The 26,849-nt window shown below is 37.9% G+C and overlaps 1 protein-coding gene across 1 annotated transcript in view; it reads left to right on the forward strand.

The window, feature by feature from the left end:
- Nucleotides 1-298: 298 nt before the first annotated feature.
- Nucleotides 299-26,849, forward strand: part of Rras2 (RAS related 2) — an 83,734-nt gene continuing 57,183 nt past the window's right edge. Inside the window, exon 1 of the mRNA XM_077797532.1 lies at nt 299-420. Coding sequence (XP_077653658.1) covers nt 313-420 — 108 coding nt within the window. The 5' untranslated portion in view covers nt 299-312. The remainder of the gene's footprint in view (nt 421-26,849) is intronic.

The following is a 26,849-nucleotide window of genomic DNA, read 5'->3' on the forward strand; positions in this document are numbered from 1 at the left end:
GTAGCGGCGCTGGAGGCTGCGTTCCGCAGGCGCTGCGGAGAGGCGTAGAGGAGCGAGTCCCCGGCCACTGCAGCCCCTGACCCCTGCGCTCAGTCGGCTTCTCCGCGCCTCGGGCGGCACCAAGTCAGCCCCGGGGCTTGCGCTGCCGCGCCGAGAGTCCTTCCTGACAGCTCCCGGCGCTCGGGACCCCCGCCCGGCCGCTCGCCCGCAGCCCGCCGTCCGCACACGTCCCCGAAGCCGGGCCTAAGGCGGGCGGCGGCGGCGCGGCGCGGCGCAGCGCGGCGCGGCCGGGCTGGGCTCCGCGGCGTCCCCATGGCCGCGGCCGGCTGGCGAGACGGCTCCGGCCAGGAGAAGTACCGGCTCGTGGTGGTCGGCGGAGGCGGCGTGGGCAAGTCGGCGCTCACCATCCAGTTCATCCAGGTGCCTGGAGCGGGCCTACGGGGGCACCGGGGCGGCGGCGGGCGGGGGCTTGCGATACCTGTGGCGGGGCGGCCGCTGAGACCCCGCCCCGGAGGCGCCGCGCGGGTCGGGGGTGGGCGGGCTGCGGGCGCCGGGCCGGCTCTGCGCTCCTACCCTGCGGCCGCGGCGCCGCGCCCCTGCCTGCCCGGCGCCCGGCGCGGCGTCCCGAGAATCGGGCTTCTCAGGAATGTGGCCGGGAGGGCGGAGCTGGCAGGGTGGGAAGCGCCGTTCCACCTTATCGCTGCGACCGAGGCCGGAGACCCACGGGAGCGGCAGCGCCTCGGAGCCGGGCTTCCTGCCCTGAGGGCCCCGGCGTTGGGCGCGTTCGGGAGCCCAAGCCCCGCGCTCTGCTTCTCAGCCGCACGCCGTCGCCTCCGGCGCCGTCGGTGCGAGCGCGGTGGCCACTTGGTCGCGGCTCTGCGCGGTTCGAGCCGGAGCTGCCCGCTTCAAGCGGTGTATTTTTCTTTGTGTGTGTTTGCGCTTTCCTCACAAGTAATCTCTTAGGTAATAGGTCCGGGTGGGAGTGTTTGTAATGCCCCAGGGAAATGGTGGCTTCGAGGAAGTTAAAAATGTGCCTTGATAGGGGTGAGACCGTTTCCTAGGAATTCCTGGTGCCTTCCTGCTTCTCGCCCTGCCCAGGTGAAGTTTGGGATGAGCTGGGCTAGGAGATGTGGGAGTCGTGCGTTCCCTATTCTAACCACTCTCTCCCCCACCCCCACCCCCACCCCGCGCTGGAGGAGGAAAGTCGGGTTGTGTTTTAAAAAAAAAAAAAAAAAAAAAGGGAGGTGGAATTCTTCATTCTTAGAAATTGCTTTTGGTGAGAGGTTTAAGTAATCTTTTTAGAGATTTTTTTTTTAAAAAAAGAAAACCCAGATATCTTCTCTCTGCTTTTGTCAACCTAAAAGGTGTGGCATATGCTTCGAGAGAACGAAGGTACCCTGCTCTACCAGGTAACAAAGATATTTTTTACTGTGCCAAGAGTACAGATGACAAAATATTTTTTCTGATTCCTGTTTCACCCATTTGTCGTTAATTGGGTTAAATAGCTATTTCATTAAAACCTATAATATTTGTAGTGACATTAAAATGCCAAGTACGGTAACATAAATGTATCACTTTTGTCATTGAATAAATGAACATTAATTACTGCTATAATATCCCATGGAATTAAAAATCGCTGCTAAAACCTTTGTGTCCAGAAATATATGTAATGAGCCTTTACAGTATGCTCATTAGTGAGTTAAAAAAAAATCACACTGAGTAAGAGGTGAGATTGGTTTGAGTTTAGCAGACAGAATCAGGGATGCTGTGACGTCGCTGTTTCCCCAGGGACAAGAAAGACTTTTAAGTAACTGATAGCAAAGCAAAATAATTTATAACTAACCCTTTTCCTTCATGACTAGATTGATGGTTGGTGTTGGAGGGAATCCAGAAATGGGAGGGCAATCTGGGTTCCAGTATCAGTGACTAATGTTAGTTAAAATTTAAACCCAAACATTTAAATTTGTTTGAGGAAGGGATCATCTGAAAGTAATTGGATCTATAAGTTAATTATTTAAACAAGGTATTGGAACTTTTCGTTTTGGAAATAGTATTAGAAACCATTAAGATGATGGTAATTGTTGTCTTCCTAATGATTTTGTAGAATTCATTTGTTAAAGAAATACTTCCTTTATGAGTAGTATAGTATCTGAATGTGGTAGATGATATCAGATAAAGGTATGCATGAGAAAGACCTATATATAATACACACACACACACACACACACACACACACACACACACTCACACACACTCACTCTCATCATTATTACATAAAGTATGGACTTTTTGTCATACACATATGAGCTTGTATCTTTTGCTTTGTTGTTTTGCTGGCTGTGAGAACACTGCCAAATATTTAGCTTCTCTGAGCCTCAATTTTCTTGTCAGTAAAATAGGTTTGATTACACATTCTGTATAACTTCTAAATTATAAGAAAGATCTTAATTTTGTACCTAGCATGTAGTATGTGCTTTGTTAATGGTAGGCATTTTTATAAGTGTATGTTCAGTTCTGAAACATGCTTAAATTCAAAGGAAATTCAGATTTGGAAAAGTCAATTTGGGAAGGATTAATAAAACACTGTGTGTGGGTCTAGGAGTGTAACTTAGTGGTAGTGTTAACCTAGCATGTTAAAGACCCTGGTTCTATCCCCAGCACCCCAGAAGGGGAAAAAAAGCACTGTGTAGTTTAGTAGGAAGACTGGAAATGTTATACGGGAGTATAGGGATGACGATGTGTTAGCTTGGAGAGAGGAGGCAGGTGGGGATTATGGGAGTGAGATAGGTGACTTGGGGCCAGTGAAATAGGAACATCTAGGCTCTGAAGTTTAGGCTTTCTGGAGAAGAGAATAGAGACCTAACTATGCCATTTGGTCCATGGGTAATCTCAGACAAGTTACTTAACTTCTTAGTACCTTACCTTTCCTCTTCTGTAAACTGGGGAAATACAATGTACAACATCCAGTTGTGAAAATTAAAATGAGTTAACATGCCAAGGTTTAGAAAAATGTCTAGTTCATAGTAAGACTACATATGTTGATGTTTTTATTATTGTTATTATTATTTTGGCTATTGGGGATTGAGCCCAGGGATACTCTACCATTGAGCTACATCTCTAGCTCTTTTTATTTTGTGTTTTGAAACAGGATCACACTAAATTGCCAAGGCTGACCACAAATTTGCAATCACTTGCCATCCTTTCACTTAACCTCCTGAGTTGCTGGCTGGGATTGAAGGGGTGTGCCACTGAACCTGGCATTAAATTATTCTTAGATTATGTAATTGAAGTGTTTATCATCTATATTAACAGAGCTGCTATTTATTGTCTGACACTGGGGAGTTAAAATTCATTCTATTATAATTAGTAGAAACTGGAGGGAGAGGAGAGAGCAGAAGAATAATCATTTTAAACAAGGAAGTTCTCTTTGTAAGTCAGTTATAGATTTGAGTGGCACAAATTGGTCTTTTTTTTTTAATTTTAGTTTTTTTTTTTGTATTGGGAATTGAACTCAGGGGCACTCAACCATTGAGCCACATCCCCAGCCCTATTTTGTATTTTATTTAGAGACAGGGTCTCACTCAGTTGCTTAGTGCCTCGCTGAATTGCTGAGGCTGGTTTGAACTCGAGATCCTCCTGTCTCAGTCTCCCTCCCGGATTACAGGCGTGTGCCACCGTGCCATTTATTTAATTTTAGTTTTGAGAAAGGGCCTTACCAAGTTTCCCAGGCTGGCCTCAAATTTGTGATCCTCTTGAGTAGCTGGAATTATAGGCATGGGTCACTGTGCTGGCTTCTATATATTTTTTAAAGACTTTGGAAATATTACCTGGTTTTTATATGTTTCAATATATGTTTTCTATTCTGTTATTTATTTATTGTAGTGCAGGCAATCAAACCCGGTAGCTCATGCACCACTGTGCTACATCGCCCACCTTCTATTTTGTTACCTTCAGCAGAAAAAGTATAATAAACACATTTGGAAATGGCAAATTTAAAAACAACTTCTCTTGTAACTCCCCCTCCCCTTTTTTATTTTTTATTTTTTTAGTTGTAGTTGGACACAATACCTTTTATGTATTTATTTATATGTGGTGCTGAGGATTGAACCCAGCACTGCACACGTGCTAGGCAAGCACTCTACCGCCAAACCACAAACCCAGCCCCTCTTGTAGCCCTTTCTTTGACCTTAGATTTAGTTGTTATCTTCGGTGTATATGAAGAGCTGCAAAATTAGGAAATCAAAATAATAAATTGAAACACGTTTTCCATCCTCCCTCCTCTGGCGGGGGGTCTTTTGAACACAGGGGTGCCCTGTCACTGAGCTACATCCCCAACTCTTTTTAGTTTAAAACAGGGTCTTGCTAAATTGCTGTGGCTGGACTTGAACTTGGAATCCTTCTGCTTCAGCCTTCCAAATTGCTGGGATTACAGGCATGTACCATTGTGCCTGGCTGCCTTTTCTGCTTTAAAAATGAATACAACAGCTGGGTGAGGTTGCACATCCTTGTAATACCAGTGATGCTGAGGCTGGCAGATTGCTCAAGGTCAGCCTCAACAACTTAGTGAGACCCAGACCCTAAGCAATTTAAGGAGACCCTGTCTTAGAATAAAAAGGACTGGGGATGTAGGTCAGTGGTTAAGTGCTCCTGGGTTCAATCCCTAACCCCCCTCTCCCCCCACAAAACAAAACAAAATAAAACAAACAAACAAACAACAATGAAAAAAACCATAGTGTATGTGATAAAATGTAAAGTATTGTTATTAAGAGTTACGTGAACTCCCTGTTTCTGATGTTTATAGGTTCTTTTGAAAAACATTTTTAAGTTCTCTTGGTAAATAGAATACCTAAGTGATGAGTAAATTCCAGTTAGGACATAATTTTGACATTGTACAGAGTGGAAGGGAGTGATAGTTTGATATTGGGGTCTTTTTTTTTTTTTTCTTCCCAGTACTGGAAATTTAACCCAGGGGTGCTTTACCATTGATCTAAGCTACATCCCTAGTCCTTTTTGTTAATTTTGAGGTAAGGTCTTGCTAAATTGTTGACCCTGACGTTAGACTTGCCATCCACCTAACCCAGCCTCCCAAGTCATTTGGATTACAGATATGTATCACCACATATTTAGATTCTTAGACTCCCTAACCAGGTCACTCTGGTAGTCTCTCAGTCTCCCTTAAATTCTTCATGACTTCAGTTCTCCATAAAATATTGGGTTTGGTTGAACAGATCTCTGCATCTTTGAAATTCTTACTGTGGTCAAGATTCTTAGGTTCTCTTAACCTCAGTTCCCCATTTGAAAAGGAAGAATAAACAGTACCCGTAGGATTTTTGGAGTAAATAAAATAAATGCTTGCAAATCATTTAGTACAGTGCCATCTACTGAGTAAGTAACTGATGATTGTTATCTGGTTTTCTTTGCTATTCTTACTTCTATATCTTGATGTTCTTCCAAAACAAAATTTGTAATTTCTCATTTTTCCTTAACTCATAATCTAGTCTATTAAGTTTTGACTACCCTTCCCACCCCAAACCCATATACCTCCTCCTTCTCATTTCTGCTTGTATTTAGGTGATGAATATTGATTTAATTTTGAGTTGTGAAAACTTTTTTTTTTGTGGGGAATTAATTTTAAGAAATGATGGGACTGGGATGTAGCTCAGTGGTAGAGCATGTGCTAATTATTAGCATGTGCCAGGTCCCCCCGGGTTAAATTACTAGGACAAAAAAAAAAAAAGAAGAAATAATGAACTAATCATTGGATTTTGAATTAGTGCTTCTTCTGAAAATTTGGAGAAGAGAATATTACATGTTTTACAGATTTTAAAGTTAGATGTTCTCAGTTTCTTATTTTTTTCTCCTCCCCTATATTGGGGATTGGGGATTGAATTGGGGGTGCTCTACCACTGAGCTATATCTACAGCTCTTTTATTTTGAGATAGGGTTTTTCTAAATTGCTCAGGTTGGCCTTGAATTTGGGCTCCTCCTGCCTCAGCCTCCTGAGGATCTGGGATTACAGGTGTATGACACTGTCCCCAGCTCCAGTTTCTATTTTTTTAGCATCCAAACTTTTTATTGAGCAGTTTGTTATGTTTGAACTCTGTAGGTGTTAGCTAATTTCTCACATCTTGAATTTTAGTCAGTCTTAAAACCTGTTAATCTTGACTTGATTCAAACATTACTATTTACCTAGAGTTTATCTTCCAGAGTATTGTTTTCATTGTCTTTTTTTTTTCCCCTTGGGAGCAGAGATCCTGGAGAGATTTCAGGACTCCCTTATTTGTGTTAATAGTTACTTGATTCATGTGTCAAGGTTGTGAGTTTAAATTCCTGAATTGTCATTCCATTTCTACGTCTTTTTATTTTATTTTTAATTTTTTAACACTTCTCAATTAGCACTATATATATTTTTTCTCATCAGTATTTTAAAAAATATTTTTGTGTATTTATTTTTATGTGTTGCTGAGGATCGAACCCAGTATCTCACACGTGTGAGGCAAGTGCTCAACCACTGAACCACAATCCCGGCCTCTACATCTTTTTTCAAAGTTTACCTTTCTTTAAAAAATTTTTTAAAAAATTTATTCAGTTTTACGTGGTGCTAAGGATTGAACCCAGTGCCTCACACAGTGCTAGGCAAGTGCTCTGCCACTGAGTTCCAGCTTCCCATTTCTACATCTTGAAGACACTTCTTCAATTAGAAGATACTTCTGTATTTTATTTAGAGGCAGGGTCTCACTGAGTTGCTTAGCACCTTGCTTTTGCTGAGCCTGGCTTTGAACTCTCCATCCTCCTGCCTTAGCCTCTGGTGAATCTCTTGATTTTAAACTGTGTGTATGTGTGAGCGTGTGTGTTTGCACATGCATGCAATTTCAGTGATTTGGGAGGCTGAGGCAGGAGGATCACAAGTTTTATGCCAGCCTTCTGCAATTTGGTGAGACCTTGTCTCAAAATAAAAAAATGTAGCTTGTGGTAGTGCATCTCTGGGTTCAGTACCCAGTATGTATCAGGGGAGTACTGGAATTATGAATGTTAAGTGTTAAAATGATATCTGATGATCCTTTTGTAAAAAAGTTAACCTACATTTCTCAAATGCCAGCATGTTACTATATTTGCTTTATCCTTCCAATCTAAACACATTTAACAAAAAACCCATTGGCTTGTAAGTTGACATGTTCCCTGCCTTCATCCTTAAAGACCTCTGTTGTTATTTTCTAAGAACAAGGGCATTTGCTTACATAAACACCATACAGTAAACCGAAACCAGAAGTTAACATTAATATATTACTATTACCTAATTTGTGGATTTTGATTTTTGGATTTTACCAATTGTCCCAATAATGGCCTTTGTAAGAAGATTATATGATGCATTTTATATCCATTTCTTCTTTAATTTGGAAGAGGTTTTTAGTTTCTTAAAGAGTACAAATTAGGGTTGGGGTTGTGGCTCAGCGGTAGAGTGCTCCCTAGCATGAGAGAGGCCTGGGTTCGATCCTCAGCACCACATAAAAATCAATAAATAAAGATATTGAGTCCAACTACAACTAAAAAAAGAGTACAAATTAGTTATTTGTAGAGTCTCCTTAATTTTTATTGACTACTGTTTCTTTGTGATTAAGTTCAGGTTATGTGTTTTGGGGGGCAAGAATAACAAATCCTGTGTTCTCAGTGCATTACTTTAGGAGACATGAGGTAATATTTATATTAACCTTTTGGCTCAACAATCCCAAATCTAGTATTTTACCCTGAAAATATATTTCCAGCAGTGTGAAAACAATAGGCACAAGGTTGTGGCATTATTTGTACTTGCAAAAATTAGAAGCAACCTGCTAGGTAGGAGGAGTTGAATAACATGATATATTCACCCACTGGAGCATTATTCAGCTGTAATAAAGAATGAGAAAGGCCTTGAAGTATGGAGTGCTTCCTAAGGTACATAGTTCAGTGGAAAAACTAAAGTGGGAAATGATAAACAGTACTGTAGAAAAGAAGAGGAAATAAGAAAATACATATGTATTTGTTTATGGGGACAAAACTAGAATACATGAGTGATTGATGATAAAATTGGTTACCTGGAGAGAGTGAGTAGGAATGAAGTGGGAGAAAAAATGGGAACAGTGATCCTTTTGACTTTTGGAACCATGTTAATGTTTTACATACTGTATATAAATAGCAAACATAGCAATGGAGTCAGGTGATGAGGGAAATAAGTGTTATGTGAAATACAAACAAGTGATCTGAACCTTATTTAGATAACTTCTGAACCCAGTATTTGTACTGTGTCCTCAGGATAAAGACAAAAAGAACTTGAAGCAAAGGTTGAACTGTAGTTGATAGTTGGTTTTTTTTTTTTTTTTTTTTTTTTTTGGTTACAGAGGCATGAGTTTGCAATTGTGTGTATTTTTCTGTACTGAGATTAGCAAATAAGTAAACATATTTTGAAAAATGGGAGCAGGTTCTCACTGTTGGAGGAAAGGAGCTATAAACGTGGAAAGGGTGAATGTGACAATGAACTCTGTTGTTTGACTAAAATTGGAGATATTGGTTTAACCTTTTAAAAGTATGTAGATACAGAAATACAGTACAAGTATGTGGATGCAGATGCACACATGTATACATTTTTCTTTTCTTTTTTTTTTTTTAGTTGTAGATGAGCACAATATCTTCATTTTTATTTGTTTATTTTTACATGGTGCTGGGGATGGAACCCGGGGCCTCTCACATGCAAGGCAAGCACTCCACCACTGAGCCACAACCCCAGCCCCATGTATACATTTTTCTTCCATTTCCATTCACAGGGCCCAGAAACAGTGACACCTTGTTAGAATTGAGACCAACTAGTACCAGATCTTGGTTTCTAAATACCATTCTCTACTAGAAGGAACTTTAGAGAATGTCTGATTCTAGGGTTGTGGTAGGAAGAAATACAAGAAATACAAGATGAGCCTGTAGTATCTTGTATTTTCAAGGGTCTTGTAATACAAAACACTACAGGCTCATCTTGTATTTCCAGAAAGTAAGGAATTACTTAAAAAAAAAAATGGAGATGATGGGGACTACCATTGACTTACTAGGGGACAATTTAATAATTGAAATGAGATAATTGATAATTGACTCCATGATGATAAATGATTGAGAAGTTCTTGATGTAGAATTCAGTCTAATGAATAAACATTCAGGATACAGTGGAAACTTGATGATCTCTCTCTCTCTCTCTTTTTTTTTTTCCGTTTTCTTACTGGGGTTTTTGAATTGGGGGTGCTTAATCACTGAGCCACATCCCCAGCCCCACTAGGCAGTCTAATCTTAAGGGATTACAGTTGTATATACATCTGTTGTTGACAGAACCTAACTACTTGGTTATGCTAATGAGATGTAGTCTTTTTAATCACCTTATCTGGTTATTGAATGAATTTATGCTTCAAGGAATCAAGTTGAGGCATCAAGTTGGGCTTACTTCCTCTCTGTTTAAACAAAGAGAATTTTTTTTCCACTTGCAATTTTTTATTTTTAAATTTGTTCTAAATAGTTATATATGACAGTAGAATGCATTTCAACTCATTGTACACAAATGGAGTACAACTTTTCATTTCTCTGATTGTACATGATGTGGAATTGCACCATATGTGCAGTCATACATGTACCTAGGGTATAAAGAGAAAACCTTCTAATTTTGTAGCCAGATATTTTGGAAGGGAACTATTGATAAAAATAGATTAGGAGAGTATACATTTTGGCCATAGACTCTTTTTTTAAATATTTATTTCTTAGTTTTAGGTGGACACAATATCTTTATTTTATATTTATGTAGTGCTGAGGATCAAACTCAGTGCCTCATGCTTGCTAGGTGAGCATTCCACCACTGGGCCACAACCCCAGCCCTTGGCCATGAACTGTTAATGTTAGCAAAACAACTCTCTTCCTTTTATATTAAGTGTCTTTTGCTATGTAGATGTATTTTATTTTTTTTCTGTGTTCTTTTTTTCTACTGGGATTTAATCTTAAAATTATTCATTTTTTCTTTTTTCTTCTTCCTCTTCCTCCTCCTCCTTCTCCTCCTCTTCCCCTCCACTTCCCAGGGATTGAACCCAAGGGGCACTTTAACACTGAACCATATCCCCAACCCCTTTATATATAAATATTTTAGAGACAGAGTCTCACCGAGTTGCTTAAGGCCTCCCTAAGTTGCTGAGGCTGGCTTTGAACTTGTGATTCTCCTGCCTCCCCCTCCCGAGCTGCTGAGATTATAGGCATGTGCCACCATGCCCAGCTAGTGTCCTTATTTAAAACAACCAAATGTGAGCTGGGTGTGGTGGAACATCCCTGTAACCTCAGCTACTCTGGAAGCTGAGGCAGTAGAATCAAAAGTTCTGGGCCAGTCTCTGCAACTTGATGAGACCCTGTCTTAAAATAATCAAGGATGTAACAGTGGGAGTGTTTGCTAGCATGTTTGAGGCCCAGAGTTCCTCAAGTTTCTGTTCTGCAGAAATAACTTTTCTGTTTGTATGCTTGTAGCATTCACTTATCATTGGAAATGGGAACATTTATCAGGATATGACTAGAAGTTTTTCTCTGTTCACAAGTTTCCCCAGGGAAAGGATGAAACACTTAAGGTCTGGGAAGATTTTCATTTTTTGTATTTTTTTCTCAATTATCTTTTAAATATCTGCTATTTGTGCTTTGGTTCCCTGAAAAAAAAAATATATACTTTTTTGCTATGTAGAGGTATATCCTGAGTCTTCTATAATATTCATATCATGTTGTTCTAAGTTAATCAACGAAAAGAATAAGCTACTATTCATTCTAGGAAAATTTGTTAAAATTTAAATCTGTTAAATCTCAGTTTTAATGCCCTTGGCTGAGAAGTCAAGATATTAAGTCTTATATTAAACAATGGTAATGTTTTCTCATCTTTTCTTAAGGCCACAAAACTTATATTTTTCTGAATCTTAATATTGTAAAACAAAAAGTAGGGGTTTTTCATTGTGCAAAGTATATGTATTTGTTCATGAAGTTGATTTTGGTGTTGGAAGTAAAGAACTGGTCATCCTCAGGATTGCTTTAAGCTACTGAGATTTCCATTCTGTTCTGTTGTAGAAGGGCAGATGGATACTGGGAAGTTTCAGATTTTTGGACAGTATCAGTAGGATTTCAACAAATGAGAAATTCTTTTAAATCCTCTAAAACATTCAGCCTATTCTGAGCTGTTGGCTGAGAGGTATTATTTTAGAGCATAGTTGAAAGGGATGCTTTTATTTAAAAAAAAAAAATTGTTGAAGATCAGACTTAGGGCCTGGCACATGCTAGGCAAGTGCTGTACTAGTGAGGTACATTTCAGCCCAGTTTTTAAATCCTTTACATCTTAGCTTTCTGCACAGAGGCAAGTGGAAGAGACGGGGATATAGAGGTTTGTGTGCGTGCATGCTTACACATCTCTAAAATGTGAATCACAGCACAGGTTTTCTTTCTAATGGTATAGAAAATGGAATGGCCTAGAAACAAAAGAGATCCTTTGGAGAGTTTGTGTATAGTATGTGTTTGTGGATGTAACTGAAGTATGCTTATATTGCATTGAATATTATAATAATTACCTTTTTCATGATTTTATCTATAAACTTTGCTGTTGCTCTCCTCTTTATTTTCTAAAATGGAATTAATTGCCATATATTTCTCATTATAGTACTTTTAGGGAACAATATACTATAATTTATAATTTTAAAAATATTTTAAAGGAATTCTAGTGTTTTTCAAATGTGTTACTATCACCCTGTAATCTATAATGTAATTTTTTTTTTTTTTTTTTTTTTTTTTTTTTTTTAGTGTTAGGGACTGAACTCAGGGCAATTTACCAGTTAGGTACATCCCCAGACCTTTTTTATTTTTTATTTTGAGACAGGTCCTTGCTAAGTTGCTTTGATTGAGGCTGGCCTCGAACTTGGGGTTCTCCTGCCTCAGTCTCCTGAGTCACTGGGATTTTAGATATGTGCCACTGTGATTTGCCTGAAATCTGAAGTGTAACTAATGACCTTTGGAAAGGTATTGCAAGGCTGATTTTGTATTGTTTACTTGGAAATAAGATCTTGCACTTTTTGCTTCTTCCTAGAATAATTTGTAATTTCAGTTTGGATATCACTTAGTTTTTAAATAATTTAATTTTTTATTGGTGCATTATAATTATACATAGTAGTTGAATTCATTCTGCCATACTGAGTAATTTAAATTTGGAAAAAGGTTGAGTGGTTCCTTCTCAAGGCCTTGGGAATACTAGACAAGTTTATACAACTGAGCTATGGCCTCAGCCCTGTATAAAATTTTATTTAGAGATAGAGTCTCACTAAATTGTGGAGGTTGGCCCAGAATTTCATCCTTCTGCCTTCCAAGTAGCTGGAATTATAGATGCCTGTGCCACCTCACCTGTTTGACTGTGTCCTTTTAATTATAGATTTCTTACTTTATTGGGTTAAAGTAAAAGAAAATGTAAAATCTCTGTTTTAGAACATTAAAAATTTTTTTCGCCACAGGGGATGGCACATACCTATAATCCCCACTACTTGCTCTATGTTCAATTCTTACTCCTGCTGGGGTGAATGTGGAGGAGTGGAGGACGAAAAAAAAAAAATACTGGATGTAGTGTCACATGCTACAGCTGTTCCCTAGCAACTTGGGAGACTGAGGTAGAAGGATCACAGGTTCAAAGCCAGCCTCAGCAATTTAGAAAAGCCTTAAGCAATTTAGTGAGACCCTGCCTCTAAATAAATAAATAGATAAATAAATAAATAAATAAATAGGGTGGGGGCTGCGGATGTGGCTCAGTGGTTAAGCACCCTGTGTTCAGTCCCTGGTACTCTCCCCCATCACCACCAAAAAGATAAAGAAATTTACAATTGTTTTTTGTAGCCATTCCTGGAATATAAGTGGAGAATATTTGTAGCATATGAGGTACAAAGTTTTACACAAATAAATTAAAATGGAACTTGTCAATATTATAAATATTTTTATATCCTTTTTTATGCCTGTTTAATCTGTGAGGCTCTGAAGTAGTTTTATTAAATCTTTTGTGAAAACCTTATTTTTCCATGCATTTCTGATTTTGCTTTTCTTTGATGGTATATTATTTATTATATAAAAGTTAGAATGATTAAATCTTTTATCATTAAGTATCATTCTTGTGTATTTTACTCTGTATTTCATCCTATATTATATTTATATTGCCATTCTTGGTTTTGTGTTTGTATGCATTTGCTTGACTTTAATTGTATTTAACATTTTTACAACTTTTTTTTTTTTTTGTACCAGGGATTGAACCCAGAGGGGCTTACCAGGGACATCCCCAGCCCTTAGAGATGGGGTTTCTGTGAGTTGCTTAGGGCCTTGCTAAGTTCTTTTTTCAACTTTTGTGAATAGTTTATAATGTTTAAAAATCAAATCTGAGATTCTCTGTTAGTGGAGGAATCCAGTAATTTGTGAAATCTGTGTAAATTTGTTTTTATTCTTTTTTTTGTACTTTATATTCTTTGTTTTTAACCTTTAACCATTGTTTATACAGACATGAGCAAGTTTGTTTATATCATTTTATTTCCCTTGTATTGAGGGTATAAAAGTGGAAGTTATTTCAAAAGTAGAGGCTATTTCTAAGGAACTTATTTCTTGTGATTGCTTTTGTTAGTCCTAAGTTGCCTGATGAAATTAAACAATACAGCTTCCGTGTTTTTGTTTTTAAAGAATTCTAGACATGGAAAAATTTATATTGTTTGTCTAAGAAACAGCAACCTGTGAGTCAAATTTGGGTCTTGATTCAACTGCTGTATGACTGTGTGGCCATGGACAAGTCAATTCACTTTTCTGGATTCAGTTTCTTCATTTTTCAAATGGAAGGTTTGAAGTAGGGAAAGATTCTGTGTCTGATTGACCTTGGCAATATTTAAAACCCTCTAAACACAAGGATGTAAACAAGTATTTTAGTAGGACTTTGTGTGTGTGTGTGTGTGTGTGTGTGTGTGTGTGTGTGGTTGGGGATTGAACCCAGGGGCTTACAAATGGTAGGCAGTGCTCTGCCACTGCAGTTAATGCCCAATCTGTTTACATTTTATTTTGAAACAGGATCTCAGTAAAATGCCCAGGCTGGCCTGGAACTTCAGCCTGTCTCAGCCTACTGAGCAGCTGGAATTATAGGTGTTAAGGGTCTCTGTGCCCAACCTAAGTCTTTGATCTTTAGATTGCTTGGCCTGAATGTACGCCTCTTGGTTGCATTTGTTTGTAAACTTTGTTCTTCCTATTTAGATTTTGAGAATCATAGATCAGGAATACATTTGTAACATAGAACTAAGTGCATAGGAAAATATTTGTTGCTGTTTATTAATTGCTAATATTAGGCCTTAAATAGGAAATAGAAAATAACTAGGGAAAAGATATTAGGAAAGATGAGTAATATCGTTATAGGATAGCTTCATAGCAGCCTGTTAATGAAGAGAGCAAAGAACTGGTTTTCATTTTTAAATTTCAGAGCATCTCTGAAATGAGAAGATCAATATGGCAGATGCACATTTGAATCCTAGTTTTAGAAGTTTTTAGCAATTGATCCATAAGCATTCAGTTTTATCCAAAAAAGTCTTTGGATATAGTAGTCATCATTAATTTCTTTCTGGAAATTCTGACTCAGGAAATGTGAAACAGACTTGAGGGTAATGTCTTAAGGAGTCACTACTTTTGTCTTATTTCCTGGTGGGTTTTCTCCTAATGCCTTGTTTTTGGTTAAATGATGACATGTGGTTGAGATTATAACAGTCAGCAGTTTGTTAGCTGAAAGAGAAAGAATACTAACCAGTGAAGTCAAACTGCAAAGGAAGATTTGTGATAATAATATAATTTAAGTTTCAGAAACAATGTGGAAAAATAATGTGGAAAACAATGTGGACTGTTAAATTTGTAATTTTGCCCTTATTGCTTCTGAATTTAAGATACATCTACTAAATAAGGTAGGGAGTTTGCATTAGGTGTGTATGTGTATGTATGTGCACAAGCCCACATAGCCTTATACCTTCTCTTATGGGAACTGAATATAGGGTTATAGGCATGTATTTCAAACCAAGAAAAAAATGCATTTAAAGTTAGAGTGTGCTTTGTGAGTTTTTAAAATAAAAACATGGAGATAAAAATGTAAAACAAAGGTATAAGTTTGTGATAATTTAATAACAAGTTGTAGATGTTTAAGTAGGTATAATGGTAAAGCTTACTCAAGCACTGCATTAATTCTTATTTTCATATACTGCATGGAGCCAACCCAGGGAGCTCTACCACTGAGCTCCATCCACAGTCCTTTTTGTTTCTTAATTTGGGACTGGGTGTCAGCAAGTTGTCCAGCTTACTTTAAACTCTTGATTGTTGTGCCTAAAGTCTCCCCAGTAGCTGGCATTACAGGTGTGCACCACCATGCCTGACTAATGTTAAAAAATTTCTTATAACCACTGCACTATTTTATGGTGTTAAAGTTCTTTTCATTTAGTTTAGTGTTAAGAATGCCAGTCGGAATGGTGATGTTATTTTTGTTTTTGTAAGTTCCTTGCCATTATGAAATCTTATTTATTTTATTTTTTTTGTGAGATAGGGTCTAACTATGTTACCTAGGCTGGTCTCATAACCAGCTTGGTGCTGAGGATGTAGCTCAGTGGTAGAGTACTTGCCTAGCATGCACATGGCCCTGGGTTCAAACCCCAGCACCACAAAATAAAACCTCAAACACCCGGGCTCAAGTGATCCTCCTGTATCAGCCTCCCAAGTAGCTGGGACTGTAGTGTGCCATGGTTTATGATCACTATTTTAGTAGGTCTGAAAATATAATGGATATCTTGTCTTCTGTTAAAATGTTAGATTGTGATTCTCAGTTTTTAATTTTACATTTAGAGTTACAGATTTTTTTTTTTTTAAAAATTTCCTATATCATTGCAGATTAGCTGAGTGTGGTGTAAACCTGTAATCCCAGTGATATGGGATTCTGAGGGAGGGGGATTGTAACTTGGAGGTCAGCCTCAGCCATATAACAGGACCTTCAGCAACTTAGAAAGACAGTGTCTCAAAATAAAAAAAAGAAAAGGACTGGGAATGTAGCTCAGTGGAAAGCACCCATGGGGTCAGTCCCCAGTACCAAATAAATAAATAAACAAATAAAATCATTGTGAATTACACATATAATTTAGATTTCTTTGTAGTAGTTTCAGGAAGAAGCCATTGACTGAGCCGATTAATCAAATGAAGTTGTCTGACATGGGTTACTTTAGTTTGTGGTTTTAGCTGAGCAGTACATGGTGCACAGCTGTTGCTCCAGCAGCTTTGTTCCAGCTGTCCTGCTTGCCTGTCAGAAAATACCCTGCATTCCTTTTTTTTTTTTTTTTAAACAGAACTTCTTGTAATGTTCTATACTTTCTTACTTAAATGAATCTTAGTAATTACTTTAATAACTTTTCTTCACTTTTCAGCCTATGAGTAGCTACTTAGAATGATGCCACAATGGATTATGTATAACAGATTTAATAAGCCTGGTCTATTTATATATATTTTTTTATTGTGAGTTAATGTGGTTGTGAAAATTTACATAAGACAAGTGATTGATATTGAAAAAGGCACCAAGCTTGAGAGACAGCTCCAAAACAAGTAGCTGGTATCTGGAAAATGAAACTGGTATATCACCCTACATCCTGTAGTGGGGATTGAACCAAGGGGTGCTTTACCACTGAGCTACATTCCCAGCCCTTTTTATTTTTATTTATTTATTTTTATTTTGAGGCAGGGTATCACTAAGTTATCTATGGCCTTGCTAAGATGTTGAAGCTGGCTCTGAACTTAGGATCCTCCTGCCTTAGCTTCCCATGTAGTATTTTATTTTTAGACAGGGTCTCACTAAGTTGCCCAGGCTAGACTTCAACTTGTTGTCTTCTGCCTCAGCCTCCAGAGTAATTGGGATTATAGGGTGTATACCCACAGTACTGAATTTACTATTACTACTACTACTACTACTACTACTACTACTACTACTACTTGTCCTGGGGATCAAACCCAGGGTACTTACCACTCAGCTACATCCCCAGACCTTTTTATTTTTCATTTTAATGTGTTCTTGCTAAATTGCTGAGGCTGGCCTTAAATTTGAAATCCTCCTGCCTCAGCCTCCTGAGTTGCTGGGATTACTGTACCCAACTCCTGTTTATTATTTATTATTTTTTTAAATTCAATTTTATTTTTGAAGCCAGGGATTGAACCCGGGGGTGCTTAACCACTGAGCCGCATCCCCAGCCCTTTTCATATGTTTTTTTGAGACAGGTCTTGCTAAGTAGCATAGGCCCTTGATAAGTTGCTGAGGCTAGCTTTGTACTTTGGATTTTCCTGCCTCAGCCTCCTGAGCTGCTGGGATTACAGGCATGTACCACCATGCCTGGCTGTTTATTATTTTTTAAAAAACGATTTACATATAGTTTTTTGTGAGTTTTATGAAATTTCTGTCATTTTTTTGGGGGGGGTACTGGGGATTAAACTCTGGGTCACTTAACCACTGAGCCACATTCCTACTCCTTTTTGTATTTTATTTAGAGATGGGGTCTCACTGAGTTGCCTGGGGCCCTGCTAAATTTCTGAGGCTGGCTTTGAACTCAAAATCCTCCTGCTTCTGCCTCTTGAGCTGCTGGGATTACAGGTGTTCTCCACTGCACCTGGCTTTGTAAGTTAAGTAGTGAGAATCTGGGCCTGGGGATGTAGCTCAGTGGTAGAGTGCTTTCCTAGCATATACAAGATCCCTAGTTTTGGGGGGAAAAAAATTCTGTGAGAATCTTGATTCATTGTTTAATTTAGAATAATGTGTTTAGTTGAAATTACTTATATCATTATAAGTAGAGTGTATCAAGTGCTGTTGTATGATTATTAATAAAGGTTGGATAATGTTAGTGCTCAAAATGTTTTGGATTGTGTTTTATATTTTGGATTTTCAGATTAGGATTATTTAGTCAGTAAAGTCTATGCAGACAATTCCAGAACCTAGAAAGATTTTTTTAAAATTTTTATTGTTGGTTGTTCAAAATATTACATAGTTCTTGATATATCATATTTCACACTTTGATTCAAGTGGGTTATGAACTTCCATTTTTACCCCCTATACAGATTGCAGAATCACATCGGTTACACATCCATTGATTTACATATTGCCATACTAGTGTCTGTTGTATTCTGCTGCCTTTCCTATCCTCTACTATCCCCCCTCCCCTCGCCTCCCCTCCCCTCTTCTCTCTCTACCCCCTCTACTGTAATTCATTTCTCCCCCTTGTATTTTTTTCCCTTTCCCCTCACTTCCTCTTGTATGTAATTTTGTATAACCCTGAGGGTCTCCTTCCATTTCCATGCAATTTCCCTTCTCTCTCCCTTTCTCTTCCACCTTTCATCCCTGTTTAATGTTAATCTTCTTCTCATGCTCTTCATCCCTACTCTGTTCTTAGTTACTCTCCTTATATCAAAGAAGACATTTGGCATTTGTTTTTTAGGGATTGGCTAGCTTCACTTAGCATAATCTGCTCTAATGCCATCCATTTCCCTCCAAATTCTATGATTTTGTCATTTTTTAATGCAGAGTAATACTCCATTGTGTATAAATGCCACATTTTTTTTATCCATTTGTCTATTGAAGGGCATCTAGGTTGGTTCCACAGTCTAGCTATTGTGAATTGTGCTGCTATGAACATCGATGTAGCAGTGTCCCTGTAGTATGCTCTTTTTAGGTCTTTAGGGAATAGACCCAGAAGGGGAATAGCTGGGTCAAATGGTGGTTCCATTCCCAGCTTTCCAAGAAATCTCCATACTGCTTTCCAAATTGGCCGTACCAATTGGCAGTCCCACCAGCAGTGTACAAGTGTACCCTTTTCCCCACATCCTCGCCAGCACTTGTTGTTGTTTGACTTCCTAATGGCTGCCAATCTTACTGGAGTGAGATTGTATCTTAGGGTGGTTTTGATTCACATTTCTCTGACTGCTAGAGATGGTGAGCATTTTTTCATGTACTTGCTGTATGTCCTCCTCTGAGAAGTGTCTGTTCAGGTCCTTGGCCCATTTGTTGATTGGGTTATTTGTTGTCTTTTTGTCTAATTTTTTGAGTTCTTTGTATACTCTGGATATTAGGGCTCTATCTGAAGTGTGAGGAGTAAAGATTTGTTCCCAGGATGTAGGCTCCCTGTTTACCTGTCTTATTGTTTCTTTTGCTGAGAAAAAACTTTTTAGTTTGAGTAAGTCCCATTTGTTGATTCTAGTTATTAACTCTTGTGCTATGGGTATCCTATTGAGGAATTTGGAGCTCGACCCCACAGTATGTAGATCGTAGCCAACTTTTTCTTCTATCAGATGCTGTGTCTCTGATTTGATATCAAGCTCCTTGATCCATTTTGAGTTAACTTTTGTGCATGGCAAGAGAAAGGGATTCAGTTTCATTTTGTTGCATATGGATTTCCAGTTTTCCCAGCACCATTTGTTGAAGATGCTATCCTTCCTCCATTGCATGCTTTTAGCCCCTTTATCAAATATAAGATAGTTGTAGATTTGTGGATTGGTTTCTGTGTCCTCTATTCTGTACCATTGGTCCACCCGCCTGTTTTGGTACCAGTACCATGCTGTTTTTGTTACTATTGCTCTGTAATATAGTTGGAAGTCTGGTATCGCTATACCGCCTGATTCACACTTCCTGCTTAGAGTTGTTTTTGCTATTCTGGGTCTTTTATTTTTCCATATGAATTTCATGATTGCTTTCTCTATTTCTACAAGAAATGCCATTGGGATTTTGATTGGCATTGCATTAAACCTATAGAGAACTTTTGGTAATATCGCCATTTTGATGATGTTAGTTCTGCCTATCCATGAACAGGGTATATTTTTCCATCTTTTAAGATCTTCTTCTATTTCTCTCTTTAGGGTTCTGTAGTTTTCATTGTATAAGTCTTTCACCTCTTTTGTTAGGTTGATTCCCAAGTATTTAATTTTTTTTGAGAATATTGTGAATGGAGTGGTTGTCCTCATTTCCATTTCAGAGGATTTGTCACTGATATACAGGAATGCCTTTGATTTATGCGTGTTGATTTTATATCCTGCCACTTTGCTGAATTCATTTATTAGATCTAATAGTTTCTTTGTAGACCCTTTTGGGTCTTCTAGGTATAGAATCATGTGGTCCACAAATAGTGATAATTTAAGTTCTTCTTTTCCTATTTTTATGCCTTTAATTTCTTTCGTCTGTCTAATTGCTCTGACCAGTGTTTCGAGAACTATGTTGAACAGAAGTGGTGAGAGAGGGCATCCCTGGCTTGTTCCAGATTTTAGAGGGAATGCCTTCAATTTTTCTCCATTCAGAATGATGCTAGCCTGAGGCTTAGCATAGATTGCTTTTATAATATTGAGGTATGTTCCTGTTATCCCTAGTTTTTCTAGAGTTTTGAACATAAAGGGATGCTGTACTTTGTCGAATGCTTTTTCTGCATCTATGGAGATGATCATATGGTTCCTATTTTTAAGTCTATTGATGTGGTGAATAACATTTATTGATTTCCGTATAATGAACCAGCCTTGCATCCCAGGGATGAATCCTACTTGATCATGGTGCACAATTTTTTTGATATGTTTTTGTATCCGATTTGCCAGAATTTTATTGAGGATTTTTGCATCTAGGTTCATTAGAGATATTGGTCTGTAGTTTTCTTTCTTTGAAGTGTCTTTGGTTTAGGAATCAGGGAGATGTTGGCCTCGTAGAATGAATTTGGAAGTTCTCCCTCTTTTTCTATTTCCTGAAATAGCTTGAAAAGTATTGGTATTAGTTCCTCTTTAAAGGTTTTGTAAAACTCTGCTGTATACCCATCCGGTCCTGGGCTTTTCTTAGTTGGTAGTCTTTTGATGGTTTCTTCTATTTCCTCAATTGATATTGGTCTGTTTAGGTTGTCTATATCCTCCTGACACAATCTGGGCAGATCATATGACTTAAGAAATTTATCTATGCCTTCACTATCTTCTATTTTATTGGAGTACAAGGATTCAAAATAATTTCTGATTATCTTCTGTATTTCTGAAGTGTCTGTTGTGATATTGCCTTTTTCATCCCGTGTGCTAGTAATTTGAGTTCTCTCTCTTCTTCTCTTCGTTAGCATGGCTAAGGGTCTGTCGATTTTATTTATTTTTTCAAAGAACCAACTTTTAGTTTTGTCAATTCTTTCAATTGTTTCTTTTGTTTCGATTTCATTAGTTTCAGCTCTGATTTTAATTATTTCTTGCCTTCTACTTCTTTTGCTGTTGTTTTGCTCTTCTTTTTCTAGGATTTTGAGATGAAGTATGAGATCATTTCTTTGTTGGGTTTTTCTTTTTTTAAGGAATGAACTCCAAGCAATGAATTTTCCTCTTAGAACTGCTTTCAGTGTGTCCCATAGATTCCGATATGTTGTGTCTGTGTTTTCATTTATCTCTAAGAATTTTTTAATTTCCTCCTTGATGTCTTCTATAACCCATTGATCACTCAGCAACCTATTGTTCATTCTCCAGGTGATGCTTGATTTTTCCTTTCTTCTTTTATCATTGATTTTCAGTTTCATTCCATTATGATCAGATAAGATGCATGGTATTATCTCTACCCCTTTGTATTGTCTAAGAGTTGCCCTGTGACATAATATATGATCTATTTTTGAGAAGGATCCATGTGCTGCTGATAAAAAAAGTATAACTGCTTGATGTTGGGTGGTATATTCTATATGTGTCAATTAAGTCTAGGTTGTTAATTGTATTATTGAGTTCTATAGTTTCCTTATTCAACTTTTGTTTGGAAGATCTGTCCAGTGGTGAGAGAGGTGTGTTGAAGTCTCCCATGATTATTGTATGGTGGTCTGTTTAACTCTTAAACTAGAGAAGAGTTTGTTTGATGAACATAGCTGCACCATTGTTTGGGGCATATATATTTATGATTGTTATGTCTTGTTGGTGTATGGTTCCCTTGAGCAGTGTGTAGTGTCCCTCTTTATCCCTTTTGATTAACTTTGGCTTGAAATCTATTTTATTTGATATGAGTATGGACACTCCTGCTTGTTTCCGAAGTTCATATGAGTGATATGATTTTTCCCAACCTTTCACCTTCACTCTATGTATGTCTTTTCCTATCAAATGCATCTCCTGTAGGCAGTATATTGTTGGGTCTTGTTTTGTGATCCATTCAACTAGCCTGTGTCTCTTAATTGGTGAGTTTAAGCCATTAACATTTAGGGTTATTATTGAGATATGGGTTGTTCTTCCAGCCATATTTGTTTATTTATGTTACTAAACATGGTTTGTTTTCCTCTTTGATTATTTTCCCCCCTTTTACTGTACTACCTCCTGCTGTTGGTTTTCATTGTTATTTTCCATTTCCTCTTCCTGTAATATTTTGCTGAGGATGTTTTGAAGAGATGGTTTTCTAGCTGCAAATTCTTTTAACTTTTGTTTATCGTGGAAGGTTTTAATTTCATCTTCCATCCTGAAGCTTAATTTCGCTGGATACACAATTCTTGGTTGGAACCCATTTTCTTTCAGTGTTTGAAATATGTTATTCCAGGATCTTCTAGCTTTCAGAGTCTGTGTTGAAAGATCAGCTGTTATCCTGATTGGTTTACCCCTAAATGTAATCTGCTTCCTTTCTCTTGTAGCTTTTAAAATTCTCTCCTTATTCTGTATATTGGGCATCTTCATTATAATGTGTCTAGGTGTGGATCTCTTATGATTTTGCAGATCCGGCGTCCTGTAGGCTTCTAGAATTTGGGATTCTGTCTCATTCTTCAAGTCTGGGAAGTTTTCTCTCATTATTTCATTGAAAAGATTGCTCATTCCTTTGGTTTGGACCTCTATACCTTCGTGTATCCCAATGACTCTTAAGTTTGGTCTCTTTATGTTATCCCACATTTCTTGGATGTTCTGCTCATGGTTTCTTAACAGTCTTGCTGAGCTGTCTATGTTCTTTTCAAGTTGAAATACTTTGTCTTCATTGTCTGCTGTTCTGTCTTCTAAGTGTTCTACTCTGCTGGTAGTATTCTCAATTGAGTTTTTAAGTTGGTTTATTGCTTCCTGCATTTCTAGGATTTCTGTTTGTTTTTTATAACCTCTATCTCCCTGTATAGTTGATCTTTTGCTTCTTGGATTTGTTTATGTAATTCATTGTCGAAGTGATCTTTCATTATCTGATTTTGATGTCTAATGTCTTCCTTGAGACTCCAGATCATCTGAAGCATGTATATCCTGAATTCTTTATCTGACATTCCATGTGCTGCAGCTATTACCTCTTCTAAAGTTGAGTTGACCTGCATTGCTTGTCGTCCTTTCTTTCCTTGTCTTTTCATACTACTCGCGTTTCTTTCTGCTTGCTGAAACTGTTGTGTTATTGAATTTTCCCCCTATATATTTATATTGCTCTTGTATAGTTGAAAAGTCTCCCTTGCAGGGGTGGGCGGTGGCTGTGCTCCTCCTCCAATTGGGGTGATCTGTCTACAATGCTGATGGGTCGCTGGGCCTGTTCTGCCGGTCGGTCGCAGGTCTGCCTACCTTGCAGGTGCGGGCGGCGGCTCTGCTCTGCCCTTACTCCAATTGGGGTGACGTGTCTACCACGCCAGCGGGTTGCTGGGCCTGTTCCGGGTGCGGGAGACGGCTCTGCTCTGCCCCTACTCCAATTGGGGTGACGTGACTACCACGCCGCGGGTCGCTCCCTAGAAAGATTTGAAATCTGAAATGCTCTGGTCCCAAGTGTCTTAGATAAGAGATACTAAATCTGTACTTTAAAGTTTTGTTGTAAAAGCTCAGAGGACAAGAGTGGCGATGTATGTCTGTAATCCAGCAGTTTGGGAGGCTGAGACAAGAGGATCTCAGGTTTGGACCAGCCTGTGAAATTTAGGGAGACCCTTTCTCAAAACAAAAAAGGGGTGGGTCTGTAATTCAGTAAGAAAGCACTCTCCTGGCATGCTGGACGAATCTGAGTTTAGTCCCTAGTCCCTTCCCTATTAAAAAAAAAAAAAACATTGGTTTATGTAATAATTTAATGAGTTATAAAAATTATTTGGATTATATTTAGCATTTTGAAGCATTTTTTCCTTAAGAATTTTTATAAGAACTGACATTTAATTCTTACTAGGTTTTACATTTATGTAATACCCGCCCCCATGGATTGAACACATCGATGGCCTACTGTTGAGCTACAGAGCTACATTGTGTAATCTTTCATTTTGTACATCAACAATGTTAACAATTTTGTTCTGAGAAAAATCAAAGGCATCACTTCTTCATATAGGAAATATAAGGCAAAATTAATCACCAGTTCTTATAACCATCAAGATGAAATCAGATACAGAGCTTTGGAAAAATCTTCAGAAACCAAGTATAGTAATTTTAAAAGCAAATCACAGCACACATCCTTATACATACATTTACATAAAACTCTTTTCCCACAGGGACTGGGGATGCAGTTTAGTAACACAGCATTTGCCTAGCATGTGCAAGGCTCTGTGTTCAATCCCAGTAAAAACATACACACACACACACACCCGACAAACTCAAATATGAACTTTTTACTGTAATAAGACTTATACACAAGTTTTATTTGTTGTTTGAGTAGGACAAGGAGAAAAAATATTTCCTACCCTAAAGGAAACCCCCCAAAGACACTTGTCAACCAAGTCATGACACCTTTAACACCAAATGAACAGCTAAGTTTCCATATGACTGTGAATAAAGATTAAAAGAAAATCTTAAGTATCTTATACTAAACTCTGTGCTACGGCTTTTTGGCTCATGAAATTGACCATTTATAAAATGGGTAACTTTTGGATGAAAAACATTATCATTGAGGGTTGAAATTTTTTTGGAGGGGAGTAGGATTATTTATTTTAAAAATATGCTACTCCCCTTTTGGTGGCCTTGTGAATGAAAGGAGTCTTTTTTCCAGTATCATGATATTAGAAAAAAATGCTGTTGGAAGTTGTTATTTTAAAGGCTTTGCCTTTATAATAAAAATAATAATAATAATAAAGAAGAAAACCAAAAACAAAAAATTAAAAAATATAGACTGTCTTTATTTGGGAATGTCTGCCTTTTTGGACAAGTGGGATGAGAGGGAGAAAGGAATTCTGTGTTTTTCTAACAAGGATGTGAAAGTAGGTACAGATTTAATACATTTTATCCGAAATGCTTGGGACCAGAAGTGTTTCAGATTTTGGAACATTCACATAGACTTTACTGGTTGAGCATCTCTAATCTGAATATCTGAAATCTGAAATGCTTCAAAATCCAAAACTTTTTGAGTGTCAACATGATGGGGATGCTCAAAGTGTTTGGATTTGAGAACGTTTGGATTTTCATATTAGGAATGCTTGGTTTGTATATTTTCAATTATTTATTTGAGAAACTGGTGAGGGCTGGGGTTGCAGCTCAGTGGTAGACTGCATGCTTATTTCCCAGCACCAAAAAACAAAACAAAAAAACCAAACCAACAGCAAAAAGAAACTGATAAAAACATGTATTTAAAGGCATCTTTTTTTTTTTTTTTTCTTCCAGTGCTGGGAATCAAATCTCCAGCTTTTTGCATGCTAGTCCTCTAAGCTGCATTCCCCTGCCTCAAGTTTATCTTTTGATTTATGTATTAAGTTTGTTTAAGAGGAAGTGGTTGGGGTAGGTGAAAGGTGAAAGGTTAGGGAAGGTAGACTAAATACTATTGTTCTTACATTTAGATATTTAAATCATTTCTTTTTTTTGGGATTACCTAGGAATTAACTTTTGGTATAAATTGGGCAGGTCCTTTGATATTGGATAGATCCTATTGTATGTAATTTAAGGCCTGGGCTCTTGTATTGAATTTTTTTTAAACATTTATTTTTTGGTTGTAGGTGGACACACTACTTTTATTTTTATGTGGTGCTGAGGATCAAACCCAGTGCCTCATGCATACTAGGCGAGCGCTCTTCTTTTGAGCCACAACCCCAGCCCTTTTGTATTGATTTTTGAGAACTTGAAAAATACTTTGCTTTTGGTATGGTTTAATTTTTTTAGGTATTCTTTCACCAGTGTCCTCTCAAAAGCAGAGCCATTCATCTTATTTTATTGGCAAGAAGAGCTGTGGTCCATTAAGATCTTGAAATGGACTGAATTCGGAAAATTTCACATGGTAGTTTTTATCTGCCTCTTCTTTTTGAAGTGCTTTGAAATGAACCCAGGTCCTTCTGTATGCTAGATTCAACCATTTTTTTTGTGCAAAGGATTCTTTTATCAGTCTGGTAAACCTGTGGGCTTCTCAGAATTTTTTTTTTTTTTTTTGTGTGTGTGTATGCATGGCTTTGGGGATCAAAACCAGTGTTCTACTACTGATCTATGTCCCTAGCCCAGAATATTGTTTTTAATTCTATAAAATAAAATACATATGATTTTAAAGGAAACCGATTACATTTAAATACATAGGTCAAAATACTAAAAAATATCTGGGTGCAGTGGTGCATGCCTGTAATCCCAGCAATTTAGGAGGCTGAGGCAGGAGGATTCCAAATTCAAGGCCAGTCTCAGCAATATAGCAAGGCCCTAAGCAACTTAGTGAGACCCAGTATCAAAAAATAAAAAGGACTGAGGATATAGGTCAGTGAGAGTGTCCCTGGTTTCAATCCCCTGCATGAGGGTGGAGACGGAAGAAACAAACTAAAAAACTCTTCTAGCATAGTTGCTATTCTGGTTTGTCTGTAACAACTATTATATAAAAATATCTGATTTGTTGACAATCACAGTAAGTGATTTGTTAAAGGGAATGCTAAATTTCTGTTAAGATGTATCAGAGATTAAAGTTACAACAAATT

Source organism: Urocitellus parryii, chromosome 4, assembly GCF_045843805.1.
Source record: "Urocitellus parryii isolate mUroPar1 chromosome 4, mUroPar1.hap1, whole genome shotgun sequence".
Classification (NCBI taxonomy): Eukaryota; Metazoa; Chordata; class Mammalia; order Rodentia; family Sciuridae; genus Urocitellus; species Urocitellus parryii.